This window comes from Pristis pectinata, chromosome 21, assembly GCF_009764475.1.
Source record: "Pristis pectinata isolate sPriPec2 chromosome 21, sPriPec2.1.pri, whole genome shotgun sequence".
In the NCBI taxonomy this organism is placed as follows: Eukaryota; Metazoa; Chordata; class Chondrichthyes; order Rhinopristiformes; family Pristidae; genus Pristis; species Pristis pectinata.
Window position 1 is genome coordinate 25,823,676 of NC_067425.1, and position 26,538 is coordinate 25,850,213.

The 26,538-nt window shown below is 42.7% G+C and overlaps 1 protein-coding gene across 3 annotated transcripts in view; it reads left to right on the top strand.

Annotated features, from left to right (window-relative positions):
* Nucleotides 1-26,538, top strand: part of LOC127581416 (E3 ubiquitin-protein ligase RNF43) — a 157,866-nt gene that overhangs the window by 129,588 nt on the left and 1,740 nt on the right. For 2 of the 3 annotated variants that reach the window (XM_052035816.1, XM_052035818.1), the window contains exons 3-8: nt 12,615-12,689; nt 15,110-15,250; nt 17,713-17,814; nt 20,595-20,765; nt 21,712-21,814; nt 22,848-24,419. In XM_052035816.1, the coding sequence (XP_051891776.1) occupies nt 12,615-12,689; nt 15,110-15,250; nt 17,713-17,814; nt 20,595-20,765; nt 21,712-21,814; nt 22,848-24,419 (2,164 nt within the window). The remainder of the gene's footprint in view (nt 1-12,614; nt 12,690-15,109; nt 15,251-17,712; nt 17,815-20,594; nt 20,766-21,711; nt 21,815-22,847; nt 24,420-26,538) is intronic. The other variant, XM_052035817.1, reaches the window with a different exon arrangement.

Consider the following 26,538-nt stretch of genomic DNA (forward strand, 5'->3'; position numbering starts at 1 on the left):
TGCTGGGGGAACTCAGCAGGCCAGGTAGCATCTGTGGAGAAAAGCAGACAGTCAACGTTTTGGGTCAGTAAGGGTCCTGACCTGAAATGCTGACTGTCTGCTTTTCTCCATGGATGCTGCCTGGCCTGCTGAGTTCCTCCAGCAATCTTGTTGTTTTTTCACTTGGGTTCCAGCATCTGCAGTCCTTTGTTTCTCTCCTATGTTAAGAGAAGATTCAATAAAGCTGTTCAAAATCATGAGCTTTTATTTGGATAAGTGCGCAGAAACTGTTTCAGAAGCAGCTTTAACTGGAGAAAACACATTTAAGGCATTGGCAAAATAATTGGAGGCCACATGAAGAACAAACCAGGCAGTGAGTTGCTGTTATTTCAAATGTGTTGTCTGAAAGGGAAGCACAATCAGATTCAGTGTTAGCTCATATTTTGCTGCGATAGCTGTGAGGTTGACACACCTGTATCTCAGGCCATCCGCAGAAGTTGGTGATGCACTGTTCCCCCCACAGAATGATCTGTTGCAGTTCCCAGAGACATAAACTGCCCTGAAATCACTAAGGTGGTGTAAATTTGGAATTCTTAACCTCAAGACCGTCATAAAAATAGCTTCAAAGGTTGACGGTAATACATTTGGAAATAAGTTTTTAAAATATTTATCTCGAAACAACCCTTCTGTATCACAGAACAATTGATCTCAAAAGTGAAATTTTAAATACTCAGAAGAAAGTTCCTGTTGCAGATCTTAAAAGAAATGATATTTGTTTTCCCATCTTGTTATTTTATTTCTCTTCTGTGAATGATTGCAGGATCATGACTCAATGGAAAACTCGCCAAAGAGCTAGCAGAAGACTAATGGGCTAAATAGTCTCCTGTGCTGTAAAACACAGTTGGTCCTAGAGTGGACCGTACAGGGATACCACTGGGCCATAAAAAGAAATCACAGCATTCAAGACCCACAACCAAGTGTGTTAAGTAAAGTCAATGTGCAAATGTATTTGAGGCATGAGCTATGTGCCAGAATTGACTATTCTTCTTGGAGAGCAAATATATTAATACCATCTCTTCCAGGAACAAGAATTTTGTGTAAACCAGACACTTTCACTGAGTATGGAGCAGTTTAGATAAAACAGGTACACCGTCATTGTGTGTATGGGACAAGATTGGACAGACTGGATACGCTATCCAACCTAGTATCAAAACAAAGGCACAGAAAGGATGAACACAAGTTCAGAAGAAGAACTACATGGAAATAAAAATATCCTTTGTGTTAGTTTGTAGCTGCAGTTTATTGTCCTTGCTTTGTTTCAAGCAGTGTGCTGGTTGAAGGACAAAATTGCTGTACTTGTATGGAATTATTCCTCTCTTTTATACCAAAAACAATGCACCAAGGCTGTGCATGGGCCAGCCATGCATCAGCACAAAAGTTGTCCAGAGACACCACACCAGCAGACCAGTCTGTGCTGCTCATGCCTCACAAGTAATGTGAACTTTCACAAGGCAAATTATCTCAGGTCCTTGTTTTAAAGTGGCTTTGAGAACCTTGCCTCTCTCTCTTCCTTTCTCTCTTTTTCTCTTTCTTTCTCACTCCTCTCTCTTTCTCTCCTCTCTCTCTTTCTCACTCTGTCTGTCTCTCTCCGCCCTGCTCCCCCTCGACCCCTCCCCCCCTCGACCCCCCCCCCTCGACCCCCCCCCTCTCAACTACGGAATCACAGGAAGAAGCTTTCAGAGGTGAAAGGGTTAAATTGAGGATGGGTTGTAGAGATTAGATGTATTCCTTTGAGTGTAGAAGATTAAAGGGTGATCTAATTTAGATAAAAAGATTCGGTAGAGGGACACTATTTCCTCTTCTGTGGGAGTCCAGACGAGGGGGACGTAACCTTAAGTGCTGCTCGGCCAGATGAGCATGTGAGGGGTTTGGAACCAAGCCAAGAATCAAGACAAGATACAAATCAGCTATAATCTAACTGAATACCAGGGAAGGCGTGAGGGGCTGAATGGCCCACTCATGCCCATACATTACTCCTTTAGCTCAAACACAAGTACAGTGGGTACTGAATTTTGTTCTTTGTGAAATAGTAAGCATATTGGTAAGAGGAAGGAAGGGAAAAAGTTAGAATGAAGGATGTCTGTAACATTAAAAAAAAGACAGGTAGTTTGACAACTCTAGCCTATGGGATTTACTTCTTACTTTAATCTGATTGCATCAGTTCCCTTGTGTTTCAGGGCACAGGGGCATCAGCCCAATTGCCTTTATCACAGGGGAAGTGTGAGAGGCACAATGCACAGCTACTAATGTGTTTTTGAGCCTCTGTTACTTATTCAAGTCTAACTTTAATAGTATAGAGTACCAATCAAAAATAAATCTTTGAATATTAGCTATAAGCTTGTATTCAACAGAATGGAGCTAGCCTACACTCAGGAGAGAGAACTCACAAAGCTTTCTTGTTTGTTTGCTGTCAGATTAATTAGTAAAATCAACTCAGTGCTACACTGAGTCACAAAGTTCTGAAGGTCCCAACTTAAGTCACTGATCTGCAGCGTTATCTGACTGCCTTCAGAGTGGCTCTGAAGGTTACAGTTAATGCCGCAGAGGAAGGAGAACAGGCACTCTACAGTTATGGTTGTCGTACTATAGAAAGAGTGCAGAAACGCTGGAGGAAATCCAAAAATGATTTGCGGGGACAGCAAGTACCTGTTCTATAGCTATGAAGGAGTGAATGAATTAGCTGGAGATTTAGCTGGGCAGTAGGGCAGCACTAACAGAGATGTTTCAGATTATGGAAGGTATTGATATAGAAGACAGAGTGGGAAAGGCAAACAGCAGGGTATCAACATAAATCAATGCAGAGTGGAGCAGCAATGTGTATAGACTAGTTGAACTTATTAACCTGATGCTGTGTTGTATCAATATAGCCAGATCCAGAAGAACGGTAGTGTAGCAGTTAGCGTGACGCTATTACAGTGCTAGCGACCCAGGTTCAATTCTGCTGCTGTCTGTAAGGAGTTTGTATGTTCTCCCCATGTCTGCATAGGTTTCCTCCGGGTGCTCCGGTTTCCTCTTGCATTCCAAAAACATACAGGTTAGGAGCTGTGGGCATGCTGTGTTGCCGCCAGAAGAGTGGCGACACTTGTGGGCTGCCCCCAGCGCATTCTCAGTAACGTAAAAAGACACATTTCACTGGGTGTTTCGATGTACATGTGACTAACAAATAAATATCTATCCTGTTGTTTCCTGCTGAATCGTGGTTGTTGGAAGAAACTGGATTTGGATCGGTAATCTCATTCAGGACAAGAGGGGAGAAATTGGAAGGGAACACCCTTCCACTTTACTTCACTGGAGAGCACTTAATATTTTTTTGCCAACTTGAGTTAGCTGATAGGCTTTGCAGGAGGTTGCCTGCAATTAGCAAGAGCTCAACTTGTTTAAATTAAGTTCTGTTACATCACCAGAAGCACAAAACCCAATCTTATATAGCTCTGGAAATTTGTTCTTAATGCTGAACGGGTGCCTGCGGGCCAAGATCAAGCAAACCGAGTTGGACAGTATGTAATATATAATAATTACAGCGCCTTCAGCGCATTCCCAAACTACTAAAATGTGTGTGCTGTATTAGGAGAATGAAGGAAGTAGTCACTTGGTATGTCTGGGAGGTTCTGGTCTTTAATGTCAGCTGAGCAGCCTGAGGAGGATGATCAAGTGCTAAATTTTTGGTGGTGTACTTTTGTGGACAAAAGAAGTGTTACATCAGCACATAATCAGCACATTTAACACATTCTTTAAAGATGTCAGAGCAACATTTGCATTTTCACATATACCTCAGGATCTGGAGAAGATGATCAGGCTTGCAGATCCAATGGGTTGTTTCCACGTATCCAACAGATTTCTTGCTACTTTTGTTCGCTGCTTGAACAAAAGTTTTGGCAAATTGGCAGAGCAGATGAAGCAATAACAACTTCCATGTATATAATCCCTTTAACAGCAAAATGTTCCAGAAACCAGCCCATTGGTTCATCACAGAAATGTGGCACAACATACCATGTACACCTACTGTTGTATAGCACTGTATTCTACAATCACTAACTGAAGTAGGAAATTATTGATGATCCAGTCGTGATTCAGGAATTGTCATCTTGGGTTGAAAATGTACTAATGCCACGCTACCATTTAAGGATGTGAAAGAAGCGAGGAAATTATAGGCTTATTAATCCAACATTGTTATGGACAACAATGGTGAATTGTTGTTGCTGGCAGTGTTGTTTTAATAGGCCTATAAAGATAAAGGGGCTCGACCCGAAACGTTGACTGTCCATTTCCCTCCAGAGATGCTGTTTGACCTGCTGAGTTCCTCCAGCAGCTTTGTTGCATTGTTGTGGACAAGTTGTGGGTGTTTTATTACTAACAGTTGTGGAGCATTTGCTCAAAAATGAACTGATCAGATAAAATTAGAATGGATTTATAAAAGATGATCTGTGATGAATGAGCCTATTTGAAATTTTTGAGGAGTTATCTAACGTGGTAGATGAATGAGTGTTTCTGGATACTGTTTACATGGACTTCTAAGAGGAATCAATGTGGTTCCATTTGACCAGCAAAAAATATGAGAGGGCATGGAATTGGAGACAACCTGTTGGCATAAGTTATGAATTGGTTAGGTGGTCCCAAAACAATAGTAGATATTGGAGTATCCAGGTTGTGGATAGGAAAGGTTTAGAGGGATATGTGGGCAAATGGGATTAGCTTAGATGGGAATCTTGGTCAGCATGGACCAACACACACACACACACAGTGCTGGAGGAACTCAGCGGGTCAGGCAGCATCTATGGAGAGAAATTAACAGTCAACATTTCGGGTCGAGACCCTTCATCGTGGACCATTTGGGCCAAGGGGCCCGCTTCTGTGCTGTATGACTCTATACTTGCTCAAACTAGCAGTGCATGATTGGTATTATATAAAGAGCTCTGCTTTTATGTACTCAATATCAGGATTTGAGCATGTCTGGCAGGACCAGCACATTACCCATTGCTGCTCTCGAAGGTGGTGGTGAACTGGTTTCTTGAACTGTTTTAGTCCTGGTGAAGGTGTCATTGAAGTTCAGGATAATTGGTTATACTCTTTCTTACTTGGAGATGGCCATTGCTTGGCATATTTGTAACACAAATGTGACTTGCCACCTATCAGCCCATGCCTGAATGCTGTCTTTGTCTTGCTGCAGGCAGACGTAGACTGCTTCATCTGCTGAGGAGGTGTGAATGGGTCCTGGCTTTCTACAATATTTCTAGAAAAAAATCTAGACGAAAGCATGAGGAGCCATTTTTCTGAGTTTGCTGTCAGTGCCAAGTTAGCTGTCCCAGTTGCTAGTGTGGTTAGGATCAGAAAAATTGCAAAAAGATATTCCATGAATGGGGGAGGACGTGGCAGAAGAAGTTCGGTTCTTTTGACCGGTAAGGGTATTCAGGTTTACAGAATCAAGGTGAGTATGTGATCTAATTAATAGGCAGATTTGAGGGACCCAGTGGCCAACACTTTTTCCTGTTGTCAACTCCCAACTGGCTGCTCTGCCTGTCACATGCTACACTTCACTCCCTCAAGTTTACAACTACTTTACACTCTTACAATCACCAGCTGCAGCTTTCTCTGTAAAAAGCCTTCATGCTGCAGCCTCTGCTTCCCATTTCACTGTCTGTTGGCTGAATTCAGTTCCTTACAGCTCCTTGTGACTCATTCCGCAAGGTATTGACAGTTGGCTGCACTGTGCAAACTAACTTGTAGCAAGTCTGCAATAGTTCTTTGAAAATCCAAGAGAATCAGAACTGGCTGAATTCCAGTTACTTTAAATACTTTTTAAATAGGCTTTATCTCTGTGTTAGAAGCCAAGCACCCATACTACCCTTGCAACAAGTTCCACTCTGTGACTTTTCTTTTTTAAGTGTTAACAATAGTAGGAAATTTTCTTTGAGTTGGAGGTTTCCTGTGCCATTCACCTCTTTAACTATTTAGTTGGGGTTGTCTGTGGTGTTAGTCTCATGTAAATGTTAAATTAGAGACTGGTCATGAGAGACCAGCGACTGGAGGTTGTCAGAGCCAATGAGCCTGTACCTGTCATTGTCATGTTAAACATAAACCAATACAATCAGAGCTGCATTATCACAGGAAAGTTAGCTTTTTTTTGAGTGGGGATGGGTGGTGAGCAGGTGATGCTGGAGTGACAGCTATAATAAGTTCATGACTGCCACTTGTTCTATCCATCTTTTAAGGATTTCTGCCCTAACAGTATGTTATCTGCTAGCTTCACGTTGGGCAATCATTTTGTTACTGCTACGGTTGGTCATCCTGTCGAAGAACCCTTCCCAAGTGTTCTGATGGCCCTTCTCTAATTCTGCCTTTCACCGTAATCTTTTAGTGCCTGGTCCCAGCTGAATGAGAAAGCAAGTTAGTGCTCATCCATCAGCCTCACACCTTTGGTTGTTGAGTTGGAGCTCGACCATCGGTCAGTGGGGCAAGGTGATTTTTCAAGTGGGCAATGCATTTCGCCTTCAGAACCTGCATTCAGATCCTGCCTCAATTGTGGAGAAAGTATTTTCTCATGAGTATAAAGAGTTTTGAGCATGAGGTTGTAACTCAGTATTAAATCATGGACCAACAACTCAGAATTTACTTTAATTTTTCACCAGCTGGAAATCACACTGCAGTCACAGGCTGCCCAGTTAAGAAAACTGTGAAGTCAAAGTGATGCAGTAGGGAAGGCTGCTCAATGTTATATATTCACAGCCAATATTGGTGCATTGTGTGTGCGTCATGAAAACTAGGGTATTTGGTAAATTGGTTTATTATTGTCACATGCACCGAGGTACAGTGAAAAATTTGTCTTGCATACCGTTCATACAGATCAATTCATTACAACAGTACATCGAGGTATTACAAGGTAAAACAATAACAGAGTACAGAATAAAGTGTTACAGTTGCAGAGAAAATGCAGTGCAGACAGACAATAAGGTGCAAGGTCATGACGAGGTAGATTGTGAGGTCAAGAGCCAGTCTTATCATACAAGGGAACGGTTTAATAGTCTTATAACAGTGGGATAGAAGCTGTCCTTGAGCCTGATGGTACACGCTTCCAGGCTCTTGTATCTTCTGCCCAATGGGAGAGGGGAGGAGAGAGAATGTCTGGCGTGGGTGGGGTCTTTGATTATGCTGACTGCTTTACTGAGGCAGTGAGAAGTGTAGACAGAGTCCATGGAGAGGAGGCTGGTTTCCGTGATGTACTGAGCTGTGTCCACAACTGTCTGCAGTTTCTTGAGCTCACGGGCAGAGCAATTGCCATACCAAGCCGTGATGCATCCGGATAGGATGTTTTCTATGGTGCATCGATAAAAATTGGGGAGTGTCAAAGGGGACATGCCAAATTCCTTTAGCCTCCTGAGGAAGTAGAAGCACTGATGAGCTTTCTTAGCCATGGCATCAACATGGTTGGACCAGGACAGGCTATTGGTGATGTTCACTCCTGGAAACTTGAAGCTCTCAACTCTCTTGAACTTGGCACCGTTGATGTCAACAGGAGCATGTGCACTGCCCCCCTTTCTGAAGTCAATGACCAGCTCTTTCGTTTTGCTGACATTGAGGGAAAGGTTGTTGTCATGACACTATGTCAGTAAGTTCTTTATTTCCTCCCTGTACTCTGACTCCTTGTTATTTGAGATATGGCCCACTACAGTGGTATCATAAATAATCGTGGTGGAGGTGTTGCTGCCTATCCTTGCTGATTGCGGTCTGTTGGTCAGGAAGTCAAGGATCCAGTTGCAAAGGGAGGTGTTGAGTGCCAGGTCTAGGAGTTTGGAGGTGAGTTTGCTTGGAATTATAGTATTGAAGGCAGTGCTGTAGTCAATAAACAATTGTCTAATGTTGGTGTCTTTACTGTCCAGATGCTGCAGAGATGAGTGTAGGGCCGGGGAGATGGCATCCACCACAGACCTGTTCCAGCAGTAGGTGAATTGCAGTGGGTTGAGGTTGTTTGGGAGGCTGGAATTAATGCATGCATTGACCAGCCTCTCAAATCCACATTATATAGATCTCATTCCTGATCATTACAGTTCTGATCTAAGATTTGATCCCCATATAAGTGACAAAATAAAACTTGATTTTTGTAAATCATCAGATCCACAAGATTCAACAGGATGCATTTAAAAAAAAGTAGAACCCAGCCTTTGAGCTTCAGAATATTAAGCTGTGCATCTATTCTTTAAACTTTAAACGTTATTTATACAGCACGGTAACAGGCCCTTCCGGCCCAACAAGCCCGTGCCGCCCAATTACACCCACGTTAACCTACTAACCCGTACGTCTTTGGAATGTGGGAGGAAACCGGAGCACCCAAAGGAAACCCATGCAGTCATGGGGAGAACATACAAACTCCTTGCAGACAGCGGCAGGAATCGAACCCCGATTGCTGGTGCTGTAATAGCATTACACTAACCGCCATGCTACTGTGCCATCCCTTAAACCCATTTGGAGACTGCCTGAAGTTTCTTTGTCAGAACATTGAGGAAGCTTTACCCTGCACCAAACTTAGTTTTATCTCAAGTGGTGTGCTTGAAACTGTTGGCGGATATCTCAAAAGTTTTTTTTTATTTCCTGACCCTGGCAACACTCATGTTAACAAGCACAGGGTGGCACAGTGACACATCAACTAGAGCTCCAACTGCCCTCCTCGGTCCCTGTTCTCCCTCCTCCTGATCTACCCAGTTCTTCCTACATTTGCCCCTGCACCCATCACCCTGTTTCTTTCACTCCTTCACCCTCTTCATCTGCCTATCAACCATACACTCCTCTCACTGGTTCCCCTCCTCAACTATTCCCATCTGCCCTTCCCATCTCCATCCCTTGATTCCATGCTATCCTATCAGATTCCATCATTTTCAGCCCTTTGTCACTTCCACCCATCATCTCCCAGCTTCTGGCATTATTCCCACTCTCCCCTCCCCCATCTGCCTATCACCCCTCCTCACCTGGATCCACCTATCTCCTACTAGCTCTTGCTCCACCCCCTCCCCCCACCTTTCTATACTGGCTACCTCCCCTCTATCTTTCAGCCCAGTGAAGAGTCCCAACCCGAAACATCGACTGTCCATTTCTCTCCATTAATGCTGCCTGACCTGCTGAGTTCCTCCAGCGATTTTGTGTTGCTCCAGGTAATGGAGCTGCTGCCTCATAGTGCCAGAGGCCCTGGTTCAATCCTGACCTCGGTTGCTGTGTGTGTGGAGTTTGCAGGTTCCCGTAGGTTTCTTCCCATATCCCAAAGAAGTGTGAGTTGGTAAGTTAATTGGCCACTTAGATTGCCCTTGCTGTGCAGGTGAGTGGTGGAATGTGAAGGGAGTTGATGAGATGCAGAGAGAATAAACTGGGATTTGTGTAGGATTAGTATAAAATGAGTGCTTGACAATCAGTGGGCAGAAAGGCCTGTTTCCCTTCTGTGTGACCTTGTGACTCTATAACACAGTTCTCTTTTTAAGAGTAAATTTGTAATGATTCGAATCTCTTTGGAAATTCTTGTATGTCAACACACTTTGAGCCTCACCAGGCAGCACTGGACTCTGGTGATTTGATGCTGCCCTTAAGTGAAGTGAAGTTTCGCCGGTTTCTGTCACCTCCACTTGCAGGGCTGCTGCTCGATTTGGTAAAATGATTTCTGGGAAGCATTCTCACTGGTTTCTAGTTGAACTCCCTTTGTATCGTGTGCAAGCAAAGAAAATAATGGGAGAAAAGCCCTGAGGGTCAGGTGTTCAGAGTAAATAAATGTTTAATGTGAAAGGAGAAGCTTAAGCTGCAGGATGAAAGGACGAGATGCGCTGTAGCGTGTTTATGAAGGAGCAGTGCTTCAGGTGATCACCACCCTTGAAATGCATTGCTTTCAACTAGAGTGGAGAGGTCATGACCTTTGAGAAAAAAGTGTGTGACTGCCCTAACTACAAAGGACAAAAAGTTGTAGCACGAGTCATGGGTTTCAAGCCACAAAATGCTGGACATAACACACAAACTCCATCAAAATCTGAAAGAGAAAAGCCGGGTTACAAATTCTAACCCTTCTTCCGAATTAATTAATTAAACTGGTGTACCCTGTCCCCAATGCACAGCTGTTGTAATATTAACCATATTTTTTTCCTTTCAAAGATTAATACCCTGCAATTCTTTTTTTTGATATCACATTTCCAACAGTCATTGTTTATCTTATTCCTGGCTTTTGCCTGGAGCAGTCCAGCTACAACTTCACTCCCAAATAGGTGCGTGGCTGAGTGAGGTGACTCCAGATGACACTCCCTTTGTCCTCGGAGGCTAACGGACTCTTGCACAAACCTGCTGAATTGATTGAGACTTACTTTAAAGCTGTTGAACCATTAGCCTTTACTGCATAATTTACACATTCCTGAGTTAAGCAGTGTCAACTGTATGGGCCTTGACTTCCTTTTGGGGTTTGTCCTGAGGGTGGGTGCAGAAACTGCTGTGAAATTTGCAGAATGAAGATTTTGAAAGGCTTCTTATACGATCCAAGAAGAAGAACTGATTATAATCAATGCCTTGACTAATGTTGTCACTCAAGCACCTATCACAGTTGTTACGATGAGCCCTTTCCTGAGGACTCTTGTCTATCAGCTTGATGGCCCTTGACCCTAAGGCTGCAGTTACCATGACTGGTATTTGTGGTTCCAAGCAAGTCCTCCTTACAGAATTTTAATACCTCCTCTGACATGCATGAGCCAGAAGCACTGTTAGAGGTCACTGTGGTCTCTAATCATTGGTCTCAGCGCTGAAGTTCCCAGATCACAAAGAGCTAGAAATACCTTAAAGAAATCCTTCAGTAAAAATAGTCCTGCCCTGTGCCCCTGTTATGAAGTCCTCTGTCGTGGAAGGATTCCCCTCAAAGTTGACAGCCGTTGAATTTGACATCCTATGCTGTTGCTTTTCATTAGTTAAACCATTACTTTCAGTTTTAATCAGCACTCCAATTATTCTGCTGCAGTAAAAAAAATTGTTTTATTATCTCATTATCCAACTGTTTTCTGAAGTTGAAAGCAGATTAGATTTCACCAGGAAGGTTGATCTTCTGAAATGTTGCCCTTGCCTATGCGTTTACCTCAGCACTCCAAGGGTGCATCCAGACATGTTACAAGGTAAAACTGGTAAAGCTACAAAGCTTATTCATATACTTGGCAAGGTACATGAGTAATCTCTGAAGAAGCTTTGCAGCTTTTCCACAATTTTATCTTTTAATTTGTCTGATCATACCAATGGAGTTTGTCTCTGAGTGCCATTGGATTGTAGAGCAGTGTGCGTTCTGAAATTTCTGTCTGTTGCAAATTGTAGAACATTGTGTGTAACAGTGTCTCTGAAAGAATTTGGATTGTCGACTGTTGTGTATAACAATTCTGCTTAATTGTAGAGCTACGTCTTTGGTGCTGTTGCATTTAGATTTTCAGTACAACCTGTAACCATTCCTCTCTCTCTGCTCTTTACAACACAGTTTTGAGTGCTGGAGATTGTGGGGAGCTCTGTAGTTAACTTTGGCACTGTTAAATTGCACAGTGCGATATCAATGGTAGATTATTAGCACCCCCTACAGTACAGTAGATCTTCTGGATCTTTGCAAAATACAAGAGAGCAGCTACCTACTTCATGTATACAAGATGTCTTTGAGTAATTTGTATAAGTATAGATTAAAATTGGGGTTGAGAAGAAGACACCTGAGGAAAGCAAATCCATGCTCAAATGCACTTCAGCCTTCCAAAATTCCAAAGTCAATATCCTTTGAGAATTTGAAACATTTGAGTTTTTAATTTGAGGTGAAGTACCTAACTGCAATACTGAAAAATGAAATACTTTTCGTAATTTTGGTGTGGTTGGCAATGTTGGTTTTTATTGCCTTTGAACTGTGTGGCTTTCTGGGGGCATTTAAGAGTCAACTAGCTAATTGGGTCTGAAGTCACGTATAGGCCAGACCAGGTAAGGGTAACAGATTTCCTTTACAATGGGCATTGGTGGGCCATGTGAGTTTTTTTTAATAGGGATCTGGCAGTGTTTGTGGCCATCATTACTAAGACTAGTTGTTATTTTCCCCAAATTCCAGATTATTAATTGAATTTAAATTCCACAGCTACCATTGTGGGAATTGAACACATTGACCAGTTATTCCAGCCATGTGGATTACTAGTCTGGTATATCACCACCAGTACTGTACCCGTGGTGACCCAATTTGACATAAATCCTCGCTCTACTGCTCCTTGCGAAACCCATCTGCCATATCGCCTTCTCCATAATGCATCCCCTGCCATTTCCTTCTCCCCATGACCCACACTGTGGCTACGTTGTTCCACCACTTTGATGTTTGTAGCTCTATCATTGCGCTGCCCATTCTCTGATGTACTCTGTGCCTCTTGTTGGCTATTGAACAGTGGACCATAGAGAAGTTCAACCAAAGCTTCATTTAATTCCCATGTCCAGGTAGAGGTCAATAATATCCCGAATTTACATGACAACCAAACAGAAATGAAAGCTTGGTTTGTGAAAAATGTGGGGAAACAATTAGCCTTGGCTGTGCACAAATTCACAAGTTTGTCTCTTTCTTCCTGCAGGCCAAATTTGCTATTCAGAGAGGTGCCACCGCAGTGATCTTCGATGTAACTGATGATTCAAGTGCCGTGGGTCAGGTGAGGATGGTATCCTATGTTACTGTCCTTAACAGCAACAGAACTGCATGACTTAGCAATTTAGAGCAAATAAAATGTTCCATTAAAGCCCACCTCCCTTTATTGTGGTAGGGGTAATGAATTCGAATACATCACTTTACACCTGCAGCAACTTTGGACATAAGCCCTAGTCGTCTATTTCATCATTGTGAGATGTTCTCAGCTGTGATGCTCAGCCCAGGAATGGCCTTCCTGCTAACACCTCAAATGCTTAACTGGGGATGCATCGACCTTTGCATTTAACCATTTGGAACAGACGGGTTGGAATTGTAGATTGGTGAATAATAAAGCTAATGAACATAGTTGCTAAGACCGAGATGGCAGGCAGCTTATCTAAAAAAAAACATGCGGGTGAAATGAGCAACCAGTTAATATTGGTTGAGAGAAGGATGTTAGCTAATCCGACAGCCACTTAAAAACACATTTTTATCATCTAGAATATTGATATATGGGCTTTAATGAACAGAAAAGGGCTTTCTTCAATTTGCTAGTATTTAAAATAATTAAGATTGATTTAACCAAACAGGAAAACATGACTAGTTCAAAGAAAGCCACAATTTTGTTTCAGAGATGGAAAATAAGTAGGATTAGAAAATTCATCTATTCATTAAAAGGGATTTTGTTGAGGTTAATTGGCAACTTCTGGTGTGCCAAGGACAAAACAAATAATCCATAGATAATTTAAATTTAACAATAATGTTCAAAGTGATGTACAATTTTCTATAATGGAAGAACTGCTTTCTCCACCCAGGCTGAGAGTCCAAATGCTTGATGCTGCAGGCCTTCTGGTTGATGGTAAATTTGGTACAAGCTGTTTTAAATCTGACTCGGGCACATAACTTTCAGATGAGAAACTAAAATTAATCTGACTTTGTCTTCATGCTGCATCCAGAAATTTGATGTTATAAAAGGAAAGGCAGCGGAAAGAAACACCAGAGTTTTTTTTAATGAGAAGATGATGCCAAATGGCAAACAACACAGTCCTTTGTCTAAATTTCAATTAGACATACCCACCATATCCTTTAATCTCTTCCATCTCCACAATCTTGTCTAATTCCATTTAGCTTGGGTCAAAGTCCTGATCTTGCATCTGATTTCCTTATGATATAGCAGTAGATCTTTCGATCTATCATCTCTATGCCAGCTCTGAGCATTTCCACCAGTCCTAACCCTAACTTATCTCCCTGTAACCTATTCGGTCTTGCGTGCCCGCCAACTTCCCCCTCCCCACCCCAAATTTCTTGGCACTCCTGCACTTAGTAGCTTAGTATTTAGACTGAGCAGACTATGAAAATAACATTGGCCGATTGGTCCTAATGAGCTGTTTCTATAGATTCTATGTAATGATTGGCTGCACTTTCCTATAATTGTTGAGAAGTAGGCTCTGCACTCTTCTTGCTACTGGAATGTTTAATTGATATCTGAGCCCTTCACTAAAATGGACAAGTTTCCCAAATCAATATTGCCAAACATTTATGACAAGCGAGTTACGGCAATAAAATTGAAGAATCAACATGGACTCAAAATACTGCTGAGCCTTGTAATGCTACCACAAGCAACTATGGGTTCAGTGTATTGGAATCAGTGATGTATGGGGTTTACAAAACTGAATTTTAAAAGCTAAGGGCAGAAGGTTACTGTGGAAGACAGAGAATATTAATAATTGGCACAGGAAAAAAACTTACCACCTTATGACGTAGTGAATCTCTGTCGGGTACCTGCACCATCAGTGAAACTGGCATGGAAGATGACCCAGTTCCAGCTAGTGTATATATAGATAGAGGTTTAATGTGTGAGCAGCTTGAAAGGAAAGATCACCTAATCCCAATGTTAAAAATGAATGGCTGAGGTGAACAGAGAAATGTGGTGTAATACTGTTAGTGAGGAAATAATGAGTTGCCTATTGAGTAGGTTTTGATGTATAGAAGCTAATGACATTTATTTAAAGTTGAACATTGGCTAGGGTATACTGCTTCTCTTGTACTACCTCCCAAAATTTGTATGTGCCAAATCCATTATGATGGAGCTTTACCTGTTTCATTCACTGTTAGTGGAATCCTTGTAACCTCTCATGTTTCGTATTCTAAGCCAGATGAGCAAATTCTACCTCTGTTAATATGAAGTCATATAATATACACTCATGGCAATTGGTAATAAGTCCGTGTTTTTGTACCATGTGCCCTTTATAAGCTCTGTGTCTTTTTGTTTCTGAATCCTTGTTGGGGGTAGTAAGAATTGCAAAGCCTTAAAAGGACTGCTATTCCTTGTTTGATGAGGTTTTAACATGACATTGTGCAGCTGTGATTAATGTTAGTCTCAGGAGCCTTTCCTCAGCCCTCCAGTGAGATGCTCCTTCATGTGACTTCTCTTCCTACTCATAGCTAAAACAGAATCCAGAAGATCTGTTGCCTCGCCCTGTCATCCTGATCCAAGGCCTGGATGCTGCCCAACTGATGAATGTTATCAACACCAATGGTGAAGCAGTGGTCAGGATTCATGTTAAGAATGACATGGTGGGTCGGGTAAGTTTTGTTTCAGAACCTAAACCTCAGTAACTCATTCAGAATATGTTGATAAAGCAGGGAGCTGCTATTTCACCATTCTTGATGCATTTTCAAACTTCCGCAAATGGCTGAATTGCCTCCACGTGTCTCTTTTGCACAGGATACCTTGTTTTGCAACTGGACGTAAAAAACCCTTAGGGAATTTATTCAAAATTCATATTCAACTATTTTCATAGTGAACCCAAAGGTGGATGGGAGAAGTGAACAGGTGGGAATGAGAGTACCTACATAACTTGTTTAAAAATCTTTCCTGAAAGATTTGATTTTAAGAGTCTGAGACAAGTAATTGCTTTACAGAGCTAATTATAGGACAACTGATATGTAGATGGACATTTCCTGGGGTCTCTGTTCATGCAGCCTCAAAATAACTCTTTGTTAATTATGTTTTTCAATAGAAAGTCTGAAAGCTAAATAAATCTGGAAACAAGTTTAAGGTAGGAAATGTGACTGCAGGCTGGGAGCACTTTAAGCTAAACAAAAACCCTTCTCTATTCATCCTGCTGAGAGTACTTCCTGAAACCCTATCCATTTATTGAGGAGAATAATAGTAGTCTCCTGACAACAAGGCTCCATTGGGCTGCTAAGGTTCCAAATTTAGGATTGAACAAATCCATATCCCAAGTATTCCCATTGGCTTGTGGAGTTTCCAGCTTATGATGTGCTAAGTATAAACAGGCAGAGCTGTTACCATCTGTAGATGTGATCCCCTTAATTCATCCATCTCTCATCAAACCTTTTAAAACAAAATGTGCTATGGCATCTATCTTTGTGGCCTGCTTTTAAGTGGATAATGTCTTGAACTGCCAACAGTTCACCAAGTTCCTGCCTGCTAGCATTTCCACTGGAGGCCCAAGGACTAGGACACCACTTCTTCTCACAAGAATTCTAAAATATTGGGAAACATATTTTAAAAAAGTAACTAACCATTCTTAATAATAATTAACCAGTATTTGCTGCAGAGATTTGTAGAAAGTCTTGTGATTGTGTGTGAAAACAAACCAGTCTCCTTTTCAACAACCATCCCCACCATCTCTCAGTGTCCCTCAATTCCTCCTCTGCTCAGAAATAGATTTATTTTTCTCAAAATCTTTCCTACCACTCAACTTGATGACACTTCCATGGTGGCTTATACCCCATATATATTTGAGTTAATATTTCCTTCTTCAGCAAAGTTGCCCCTGCAATATAGTTTTCTCTTTTTAAAGCCTTCCTGGTTTGTCTTCTGTCTTCCTCCACCTTCAAAAAAAACCTTCTCAATGTCTGCTCCCTTCCCCTATGTGGAGCTTGTACAAATGCATGTTATTCTTAACCTGAGCCCCCTGGTATGTAAACTATTCACCACCTTGAACAATGCACCTGCAGCAATTTTGTAAATTCACTTTGTAATCTCGAAAACTTTAATTAGGTCACATTTTTCCAGAGAAAATGAACATGACTTAGTACCCTTTTATGGCTTAAATTTATACATCCACAGCTTGTGCCCCATTCACTTATCACTGGCTGCAATATCCTACTGGTTATTGAATGCCTAGAGTCCTAGATGGGGTAGAAGGAGTTTGAAGGCTGGAACATAGATGAGAATGCGCCAAGTCTGCCTATAAAGACCGTATTACAGATCATTGTAATTTGATGGTCACATCTGAATAAAGATACATTGATGTTAAGGTTTAACGCTTCAAATTTGAATGGGCTATCCCTTCCTCTCTGTGATCAGCCTTCAAGCAATTCAGTGCATTTGGTTATTGTGCACTACCTTTATCATGTGGTCATATAGCTCCCAAAAATGATTCAGACAGAGATATTCTTTTATTTCATTTTTTTTATGGAGCAAATCCCTCAACACAAAGCAGTACAATGAAAGGGAATATGTTACAGATTGCTTATAATTACAGGGAATGCATATCATAGAAACAAAGCCCTTCCTCTGTGGGTGTCTTTTCCTAAAATACAGTGATGAGAATTTGGCCGATCGCAATTTCACAGGTGTGCTATCACAGCTTTCTGACTTTGTCATCATTTTCTGTAATGCACACAAAAATATAGTCACTTGTCCAATGACAGAATTACAGAGACCTCAGAGAGCTACAAAACAATGGACTTCACGTCAGGTAGTGTTTACGCTCATGTGCCATTCAGTGCTGAGCTTCTGTACTGCCCAACCCCACTTTCCATCAGTTTGTTTTACTTGGCTTTTCTCCTCAAAGTAACACAAGTTTAACATCACTCTTAAGGTTCATATACCTAAAGTGGAGTAAGTATTTCTGCAAGAAATGGTTTGACATTGTCCAGTGAGAGAAGTCCAGGGATAACTTCGAGTGAAGTTGCCAGCTGTACAGTATGTTGTTGGTACATCAAAAGTAGTGGAAAAGCTTCATATTTCTCAATCAATAATAATTGCTTTTTTTCTCTCCTCTCTACAGCCAGCCTATGATGTGGGAATCTTAATGACTCTGATTGTTGCTTTCTCAGTTGTTGTCATGATCCTGGCGGTGAGGATCAAGTGCAAGCAGAATCGAACTCGGGTGAGAGCAGCTCTGCATTGTAGTTGTCCTGGCTATTAGTTTACTTTGGATTTGCACCATTGTGTTCTGCAGTCATTATCCCTTGGGGTTTCTGTACTGATTTTATCATAGTGATAAAGTCAGCTTGTTTCTGGTGGTCCTGACATTAAAGGCATATTATGAATTGAGTCCCTGCAATAATTTAGCTGCACATGTCACAACTGTGCAGTCCAAAATATGCTGTTAACTACATCAAAGCTTCGGATTTGGTAATCACTGTTAGTGTTAGGAATCTTAAAAACTGTTTGCTTAAGAATACTGCTTACTGTGGAGTGTGACCATATGACCACAAGTATCCGTAAAACTAGCTGACATTTAAGTGGGTCAAACAGTATTCCTATATCTGGGAATCAGTCTTAAATCTGACCATGGTCAAATGGCACTAATTCTCGCACATCCACTTATTGTAATCTCTGTACTATTGACAGCCTTGCCCTTTTTTTGACTAGATCTTATGTTCTGGGCTTGCATTAGCATTCTCTGTTTAACATATTGCCTAAACCTGAACCTTTAACCAAACTTATGGTCACCTATTCTAATACCTTATGTATTTTTAAAGTGCTCCTGTACAGTGCTTGGTAACATTTTACCACCTTGATGGGACCATATAATTACAAGTTGTTGTCATTGTTAACCCCTGCCTCAATAAGCTTCCAACTACCCAATTCTAGAATTGACAGTGGACAGAGAACTTTGTGAGTTATAGAGCTGAAGAAGGTTACATAGATAAAAGAAGTTCAAGTTCCATGTGCAAAGCGTGCTGTTTGAAGCTGTTAGGAATGAGCTTTAATCATATTTTCACCTTATCTCCCTCTTCCACAATGTGGTAAAAGAACTAAGGGTATAATTCAGAAGCAAGAGAGTTGGGGATAAAAGTAGCATCAGCTGAAATCAGCAATACTGGCAAGGCCCATTGAGATTGGTAACAGTTCTCATTCCAAGAAGACATCGGGCTGATTATCTCCCACCAAGTACATAGCTAATTCAATATTGTCTGATTACACATCTCAGAAATGTCTTGTCATTCAATATTGAAGACAAAAATATTAACAGAAGTGTAACTATAATCAGAAAATGCTGGAAACACTCAGCAGGTCAGGCAGGATCCGTGAAAGAGAAACCGTTAATGCCTTAGGTTGAAGACCCTTTGCCGGAACTGGAAAAGAGAGAAAATTAGTTAGATTTAAGTTGCACAGAGGATGGGAGAGGAGGGATGAAGAGGGCAAATGGAATATCTGATAGGTTGAGGCCAGGGTTGCTGTGGTGACAAGATGTGAGTGATGTAATCTGCTTGATAGACTAATAGGAGGCAATTAAAGAACATTAAAAAAACAACATGTAGAAGCTGTGAAATGCAGGTCAAAACTACAAATTGCCCAGTGGATCACGCAGTTAATGAAGAGAGAGAAAATTAGTTAATATTACAAAAGAACTGATTAGTTCTGATACAAACAGAGAAAGCAAATTACTTTTGATTGTTGAATTCAATATTTTGTCTGGAAGGCTGCAAGGTCACAGAAGAAAGATGAACTGCTGTTCCTCAAGCTGATGTGGGGCCTTGTTGGAGCAGTGCAGGAGGCTATAGACAGGTCAGAGTGTCAGTGGATGGAGAATTAAAGTACAGACGATGATGCAGAGGAGACCATAATATGAATGTCAAGTTGGAAGAAGTGCAGTTATTGGCTGCTGCACCTGGTAGGGCAGCTTGGCTCCCTGGATGGTGGGAGGGGAAGAAGTAAAAGGATAAATGTTGCATCTCCTGCAGTTGCATGGGGAAAGTGCCATGTGTGGTTAGTAGAGATTGAAGAACAGACCAGGGAGTCGTGAAGGGAACAGACCTTTGGAATGCAGAAAGGGAAAGTGCATCTGGTGGTGGAATCTCATTGAAGATGGCAGAAATTGTGAAGGACGACCTGTTAAATGCAGGGGTCTAGTGGGGTAGAAGGTGAGGACCGGGGAACTCTGTCCTTGCGAAGATCAGGAGGAGAGAAGGTGAGAGCAGAGATGTGGGAAATGGATGAGATGCTGTTGAGAGTTCTGTCCGTTAGAGCAGAGTGGAAGCCATGGTTCAAGAAGGAAGACACCTCAGAGCTTACCTGTGTGGACAATCTCAACACTGAGGCAGACATAATGGAGTCAGTGGAACTGGGAGAGTAGAATGGAGGCATAACTGCAGGCAAGGGTGGGAGGAAGTATTGTCAGGGTAGCTGCAGGAATGTCTGGACTGGTATTGGATATTTGTTACATCCAATAAGAGAAGATCCAGAAAGAGGAGAGAAGAGTCAGAGATGGACCGTGTGTAGTGAGAGTAGGGTAGAAATTGGCAGCAAAAATAATGAAATCTTTGAGTTTAGCAGTCAAAGTACTGGAAGCAGAGTTGGGCGTTGTGGGGGGTTGCAAAGTAGGCTACGTCTTTGATGTAGAGAAAGTGAGTGTTGAAGAAGTTGCTCAGTATAAGAACTAACTTTTCTCTCTTTCCCACTTCTGATGAAGGGTCTTCAATTAGAAATGTTAACTGTTTCTCTGTCCACGGGTGCTGATCAGCTTGCTGAGTGTTTCCAGCATCTTGTCATTTTATTTCAGAGTTTTACCATCTGCATTTTGTTTTATTTTCATTTACTGTTGTAGGCCATTGCAGTTTGTTGTAGCTGGCACTTCCATGCCTGAGGCAGACAATGAAAGTCTTAATAACTTTTATAAACCTTTGCACACCAAAGCTAAGTTACCTTCTTCCTTCCCAGAATTCCTTGCAGCAGCAGACGATCAATGCAATCAGCCGGCTTGCCACACGCCGTTACCGGTCACGGTGCCGCCCTCTGGGTCACGAACGCCAGAGCAGCCTGGATTCCCAGGCCAGTAGCATGTCAGAGCCCGTGTGTGCCATCTGTCTGGAGGAGTTTGCTGAGGGGCAGGTGAGTAGAATTAGCAGCAGCTTGCACTTTATTTCTGGGGGCTGAAACGTCAATGAGTTTCATTATCCTTCCTTGTAAGCTGTTGCAGAAAGGGTAAATGATGATCTCGATGGTGAAAGGTCAGGGTGGTTTCATCAGCAAACAGTTTTACCCCAGATCATTTCTGATTCTTGTTTTTTGATGTTTCTGTTTCTACACAGCTCAGTATAGATACAGAGTTCTGGCTTGACACTGTACCGACTGCCTTCATTTAGAAAGCGATAAATAGAGTCATAGAGTAATACAGCACGGAAGCAGCCCCTTCGCCCCAACTCGTCCATGCTGAACTCAGCTAGTCCCATTTGCCCGCATTTGGCCTGTATCCCTCCTAAACCTTTCCCATCCATGTACCTGTCCAAATGTCTTTTAAATGTCATTATTGCACCCACCTCAACTACTTCCTGTGGCAGCTTTTTCTATATACCCACCTCCCTCTGTGTGAAGAAGTTGCCCTTCAGGTCCCTTTTATATCTTTCCCCTCTCACCTATGCCCTCTAGTTTTTGGTTCCCTTTCCCTAGGATAAAGACTGTGTGCATTCACCCTATCTATGCTCCTCGTGACTTTATGCAGCTCTAAGATTGCTGGATTCAGGAGTAAGGGCACTGTTGTTGCTGTGCTACCAAGCTCATCCTTAGAGAGGGAGGAGATCTCGATCTCTTCTGGGCTGAACTGAGGCTTCAGTAAATCCATGGAGATCCCATTTCTCTGATTATAGTTTCACCTGTTGCATGATGTAAGAACACTCGGTGCTTCAACTTTCCTGGACCTGTTCCTTGCAGTTTGATCAATTGGTTTTCACACATTATTAATTATGTTGGTGCCATTACATGAAATGTTTGACTGCTGTTGCCTTAGCACTGAATGGTGTCAGTTCACTAATGTGTTATGACCGATTTGTCTTTGTAGGATCTACGGATAATATCGTGTTTCCATGAATTTCACAAGGAATGTGTGGATCCCTGGCTGCTTCAACATCGCACCTGCCCCCTCTGCATGTACAACATCATTGGTAATTTAGCATTTGAAGTTCATGTGTAGCTGGTGTAGGGAGAAGTAGAAATGAGTTTTATTTTATATTGTTAAATGCTGCAGTAATTCCTGGAATAAAATAATCTGATTATAATAGGTGAAGCTGTAGACATCTCCCTGAAGGCAGTGACCTCTGGCAGATGTGACTACCAGCTACAGGGTGTGTTGAGGTCCCTTTCTCCAGGAAGGTCATTTCATTCTGAGCTACACTCAGACACTGAGTGTGATTTCAACCTGTTGACCAGCAAGACCTTCCCATAACACCAGAGCAGATCTGTACCTATAATAATAAGTCAATGAGATGACGTTTTGAACAAACTGAGTAACTTTTACCAGTGACCAATTCTCTGGTGCTAATCACTGTCAAAATTTAGCCCACTTTTGAATGAAATTGTAGAAAATGCATAAGCAGTGACATCTGTAGCCACCTCCTTCCTGTTGAAGGATTTAAATTACAAAAGAAAAAAGCCTAAATAACTTACAGGCGTTGAGCGAAGATCAAAAAACTGCAGATGCTGGAAATCTGAAATCAAAACAGAAAATGCTGCAAACACTCGGCAGATCAGGCAGCATCTGTGGAAAGGGAAACAGAGTTAATGTTTCAGATCGAAGCCCTGAGCTGACCCTAGGGCCTTCGCCCTAGACGTTAACTCTGTTTCTCTTTCCATGGATGCTGCCTGACTTGCTGAGGGCTTTCAACGTTTTCTGTTTCTGTCCTAGACGGTCGATTGTGATTGGTTGTATACTGCACAGTCCTAAAGAGGCCAAATCAAGCCACCTGCAATCCCATGTACAACCTACGAGGGTTACACGATTGGTTCAGTTGCAATGGGAGGTGAAAACTGATGCCAGTTAGAGATTCACTCAATCACCCAGAGTGATTCAAGGCCTGATCACATTGTGCTCTCTGTATAGCTGTACAAAGGCCTTTGAGAATTGGGAATGTGTTTGAAGATCGATGGAAGTGTTGAGTGTTGTTTGACACTAATGTTGCCCTGTTCAATTGTTTTCAGAAGGAAGTTCAACTATTGCACAACAGGAAGTTCATGACCAAGCCACACCAGCTGCTCAACTAAACCAGCGAATCCACCTGTTCCGGCGATACCCTGGCCACGCCCATCTTCACAGACCGAACACTGCCGTTCCTTCCAGAGCACCTCATCTGAACAATCCCAGAACTCAGGGGATACAGGTTGCTCCCTCCGGTCATTACTTTGTTACACCGGAAGTCTACCCCGTGGGGTTTAACACCATGCGATATGTCGCCGCCAGGCCACGGCAGCCTCTGGCGTTGCACAGGTGCAACTATCGCCATGGCGAAAGTCAGGGAGTTCCCTACCGGCACCAGAGACCCTTGGCGGTGAGGAAAGGTCCACCTTGGCCGGACAAGCCTCATCATGGACAGTTTCTGCATAAACCTCCCTGCAAGCAGCAGCAACTTTCTGCATGCAGTGTACCACTGTCCTCGCACAAGTCCAGCTGTGCTCCATTACGCATGCAGATCACCAGCAACCATGACAACCACAGCCTCTCAGGGGACAGTTTTGGTATCAACTGTTCAGTGCGCAGTGGATACCTGGCAGATAGCCCAGGTAGCGACTCCAGCTCGGGTCCTTGCCACTGCTCCTCGAGCGATTCCACACTGGACTGCACAGACATCAGTAATCGCTGTATTTATGGGAGCCAGTCAACGTTCCGCAGCTCTCTGAGCAGCGAGTATGATCCTCTTGTGTACTGTGGGGCAAGTGAAGAGAGTGTAAAGGCTTCATCCTTTGAAGAGCCGAGGCCCAGGTCACTGGACTCGTCCAGTGGTCCTCAGGACGACCATGTACTTAACCACACCCACTACCACCATCACCGGCACCACCATTACAGCGATGCTCACCCAAGTCCGAAAGATGAGCGTTGCAGGAGCATGTCACAGAGACAGGAAAGCGAGCTGCTGGAGGACTACGTGGGTGACTTTCAGCATTGCCAGCGTCAGGCGGAGCTTACCTGTCAATCCCAGTGCAGCCCTTACCCTGCCCAGTGCCCCTGCTTGGAGCGGCACCTCTTGCTCCCCCCTGGACTTTGTCTTCCTGAGACCTCGCTACAAAAGGTGGATGTGGAGAGGGACAAGAGCAAAGTAGCGTGTGCCAAACCTAATCCAGTGCCTTCAGAAGCTAAATCTAACCAGAGCAGCAAGAGGAGGAGGAGGAGAAGGAAAAGTAGTTTCCAGATGGACCCTCCTGTGGTTTACTTCCGTCAGGACTGTGATGCCCTGGAGGACTGTAGGGTGCACATTCACTATGGCAACAGTGGGAACCAGTGCCACCCTCCAAGCATTCAGCCGTCAGTGCCAATCCCTTTAGTCCTCAACAGCGGAGCCTCTAGTGAGTGGCCTTTCCCATTCTGTGAGTGTCCAAACCCCCACTGTCAGCAGCCTCTGCATCGGGTTGGTTCTGAGCCCACGTTGACTGGGGAGCAGCACATGAGCAACATGGATCAAGGCTGCCCATTTCAGGATGGCCGTAGTGGAGGACACTGTGATAGAGAACCAGTTCAAGATAAGTCCTTCTACTGCCAGGCATTCCCTGACAACACAGGTGTGTAAGCAAAGTTGGAAGTATTTTTGAGGTATCAGAAATTTAGAACTTGTCTCTCTTTGTATTGCTGGAGACAGTTTAAGAAGAGTTTTGGCCCAGAGTAATACAGCATGTTTCTCTAAGGAATGTCAGTGAGAGTGGCCAGTGTCACGGTCGTCTTGTGTCTTGAAGTGTGAAGGAAAATACCATAAGGAAGTATAAGGAGCATGTTATATTATTTAGGTGCATGAGTTTGAGATGCGTCTTGTTTCCACTGCCCTCATCACACTGGTATGGCCAAATAGAGTGATCACTTTAAGGCCATCTGCCATCATTCATGTTGCCATTTTATGCATGTACCCTAAGTGAGTAAGTTATTGTCCATTCGGGTGGTGTGAGAGTTCTGCATGAAATGAGCAGAACGTTTAATTTCGCAGTATCTGGATCCTTCCATCAATACACTTGGACAGAAAATTCCCAAATTCTGTATGTTGTAACTAAAAGTAATTTAGCCCCACACTTTGCAGTACATTTTCCTACATTGAATCAGTGACTGGAAATCAAAAGTATTTCATTGGGTGCAAAGTACTTTAGACTGTCATTTGGAGGGGTGTGAGTGAGTGGACTGGCAGTGACTCCCACTGATGTCCTTCATGGTTACATAGGCAGCTGCAACTTAATGTCTGGATGATACATGACGAAAGTCGACTTGAGGGAAGTAATGAAAGACATCTGTGCCCTGAGGTTGTACTGCAGTTAGTTGCCTTGAAAGGGGGATGGGTGGAGGGGTGCTTTTGAGGGGAACAGAGAATGCCCTGGTTCTGAAGGTGTGTTGGGGCCACTGATACTGTCACTACCAGGTAAATATTGACATGGTGCAAATGATTAACATCTGTTTATTAATCCTTGAGGACCTTGCTATCACAGGCACGTAGCAGTTTCCCAACAGTAGCCTGACATACAGTTGCAGTGTGCAGACACTGATGCACTCTCCCTGCTGCTTCTAGATTGGTTTTAGTCAATGTGCTTTTGAAATCAGGATTAGCCTAGAGTTCCAGCATCATGGAAGATTATATCTTTGTTACAAATTTTACAACCATTCCGGATGTCCTCATGGGTTCAGAATTGTTAGTTGCACGTTTAGCTGAGCTTGCATGCCCTTTGGTCAGGAGTGTACTACTTACATCCAGTATCAAGTTATATGACCCAGAGGTCGTAACAGTATCATCACATGCACTACATAACCACTTGCTGTGTGTCTGAAAAACAGATTGATAAGCACTCTAACTCTTCTGTTTTACTTCCCACTCAAAGCGACTGCATGTGGTTCACTATTCAATCATTGCTTCCGTCCTTCCTCCAGATCTTTGTGGCAATGATAGGCTCATTCCCATTCAGAAACCTTTCTCTTGTCCCACCCCCTACACCATGTAGATTGGTTCATGCTCCAACTTTGTTCAGCGAATGAAACCAATCCATGGTTAAGGTTGCTAAGCACCACCATCTTCTAAAGATAATTTGGTCTTGAGAGGTTTCACAATTCCGTTCACCATTTAGTTTAGTACCAAACTACAAATCCAAAACAACAATTCAAGTATCTTCTATTTACTAAGTAATAATATTTAAACAATAGTCCACTCTCTAAAAATATATTGTCTCTTGTGAGTGCTTTATACAACATTCACACCAATACAAGTGATGGTCTAATGCAACTGTGCAGTTCCTTGCAGTTGGCTCCTCTGCCAGTGAGGGGATATACAGTACGTTGGTTAACAGTACGTGCAGTTGAGATGCTGAATTCACTGTAACAAAATGTACAGTTTGTATATCCTTTGAACAGTGGTGCTGGTTGGAATGGAGCCTCACCAGCTGAAGGCAGAGTGGCCAGTGGCAAGAGCAATGGACATATTTTAATACACAAAATTGGAAGAGAACTTGGAGTTTAGGGCAGATCACTCAGTGAAAGGAGTTTAGGTAGCTGTAGTCCAATTCCTGGTTTAGAATGAGTCATAGCACAAAACGTTGCAAGAATGGGAACAGTATGGGAAATGTCTAACTGTGGCAGTTGGGGAGCTGTTATATTGATCTCTACCTTCAACATAACTCTGCTTAACTTACCTGGGCACTTGATGCCGACTCT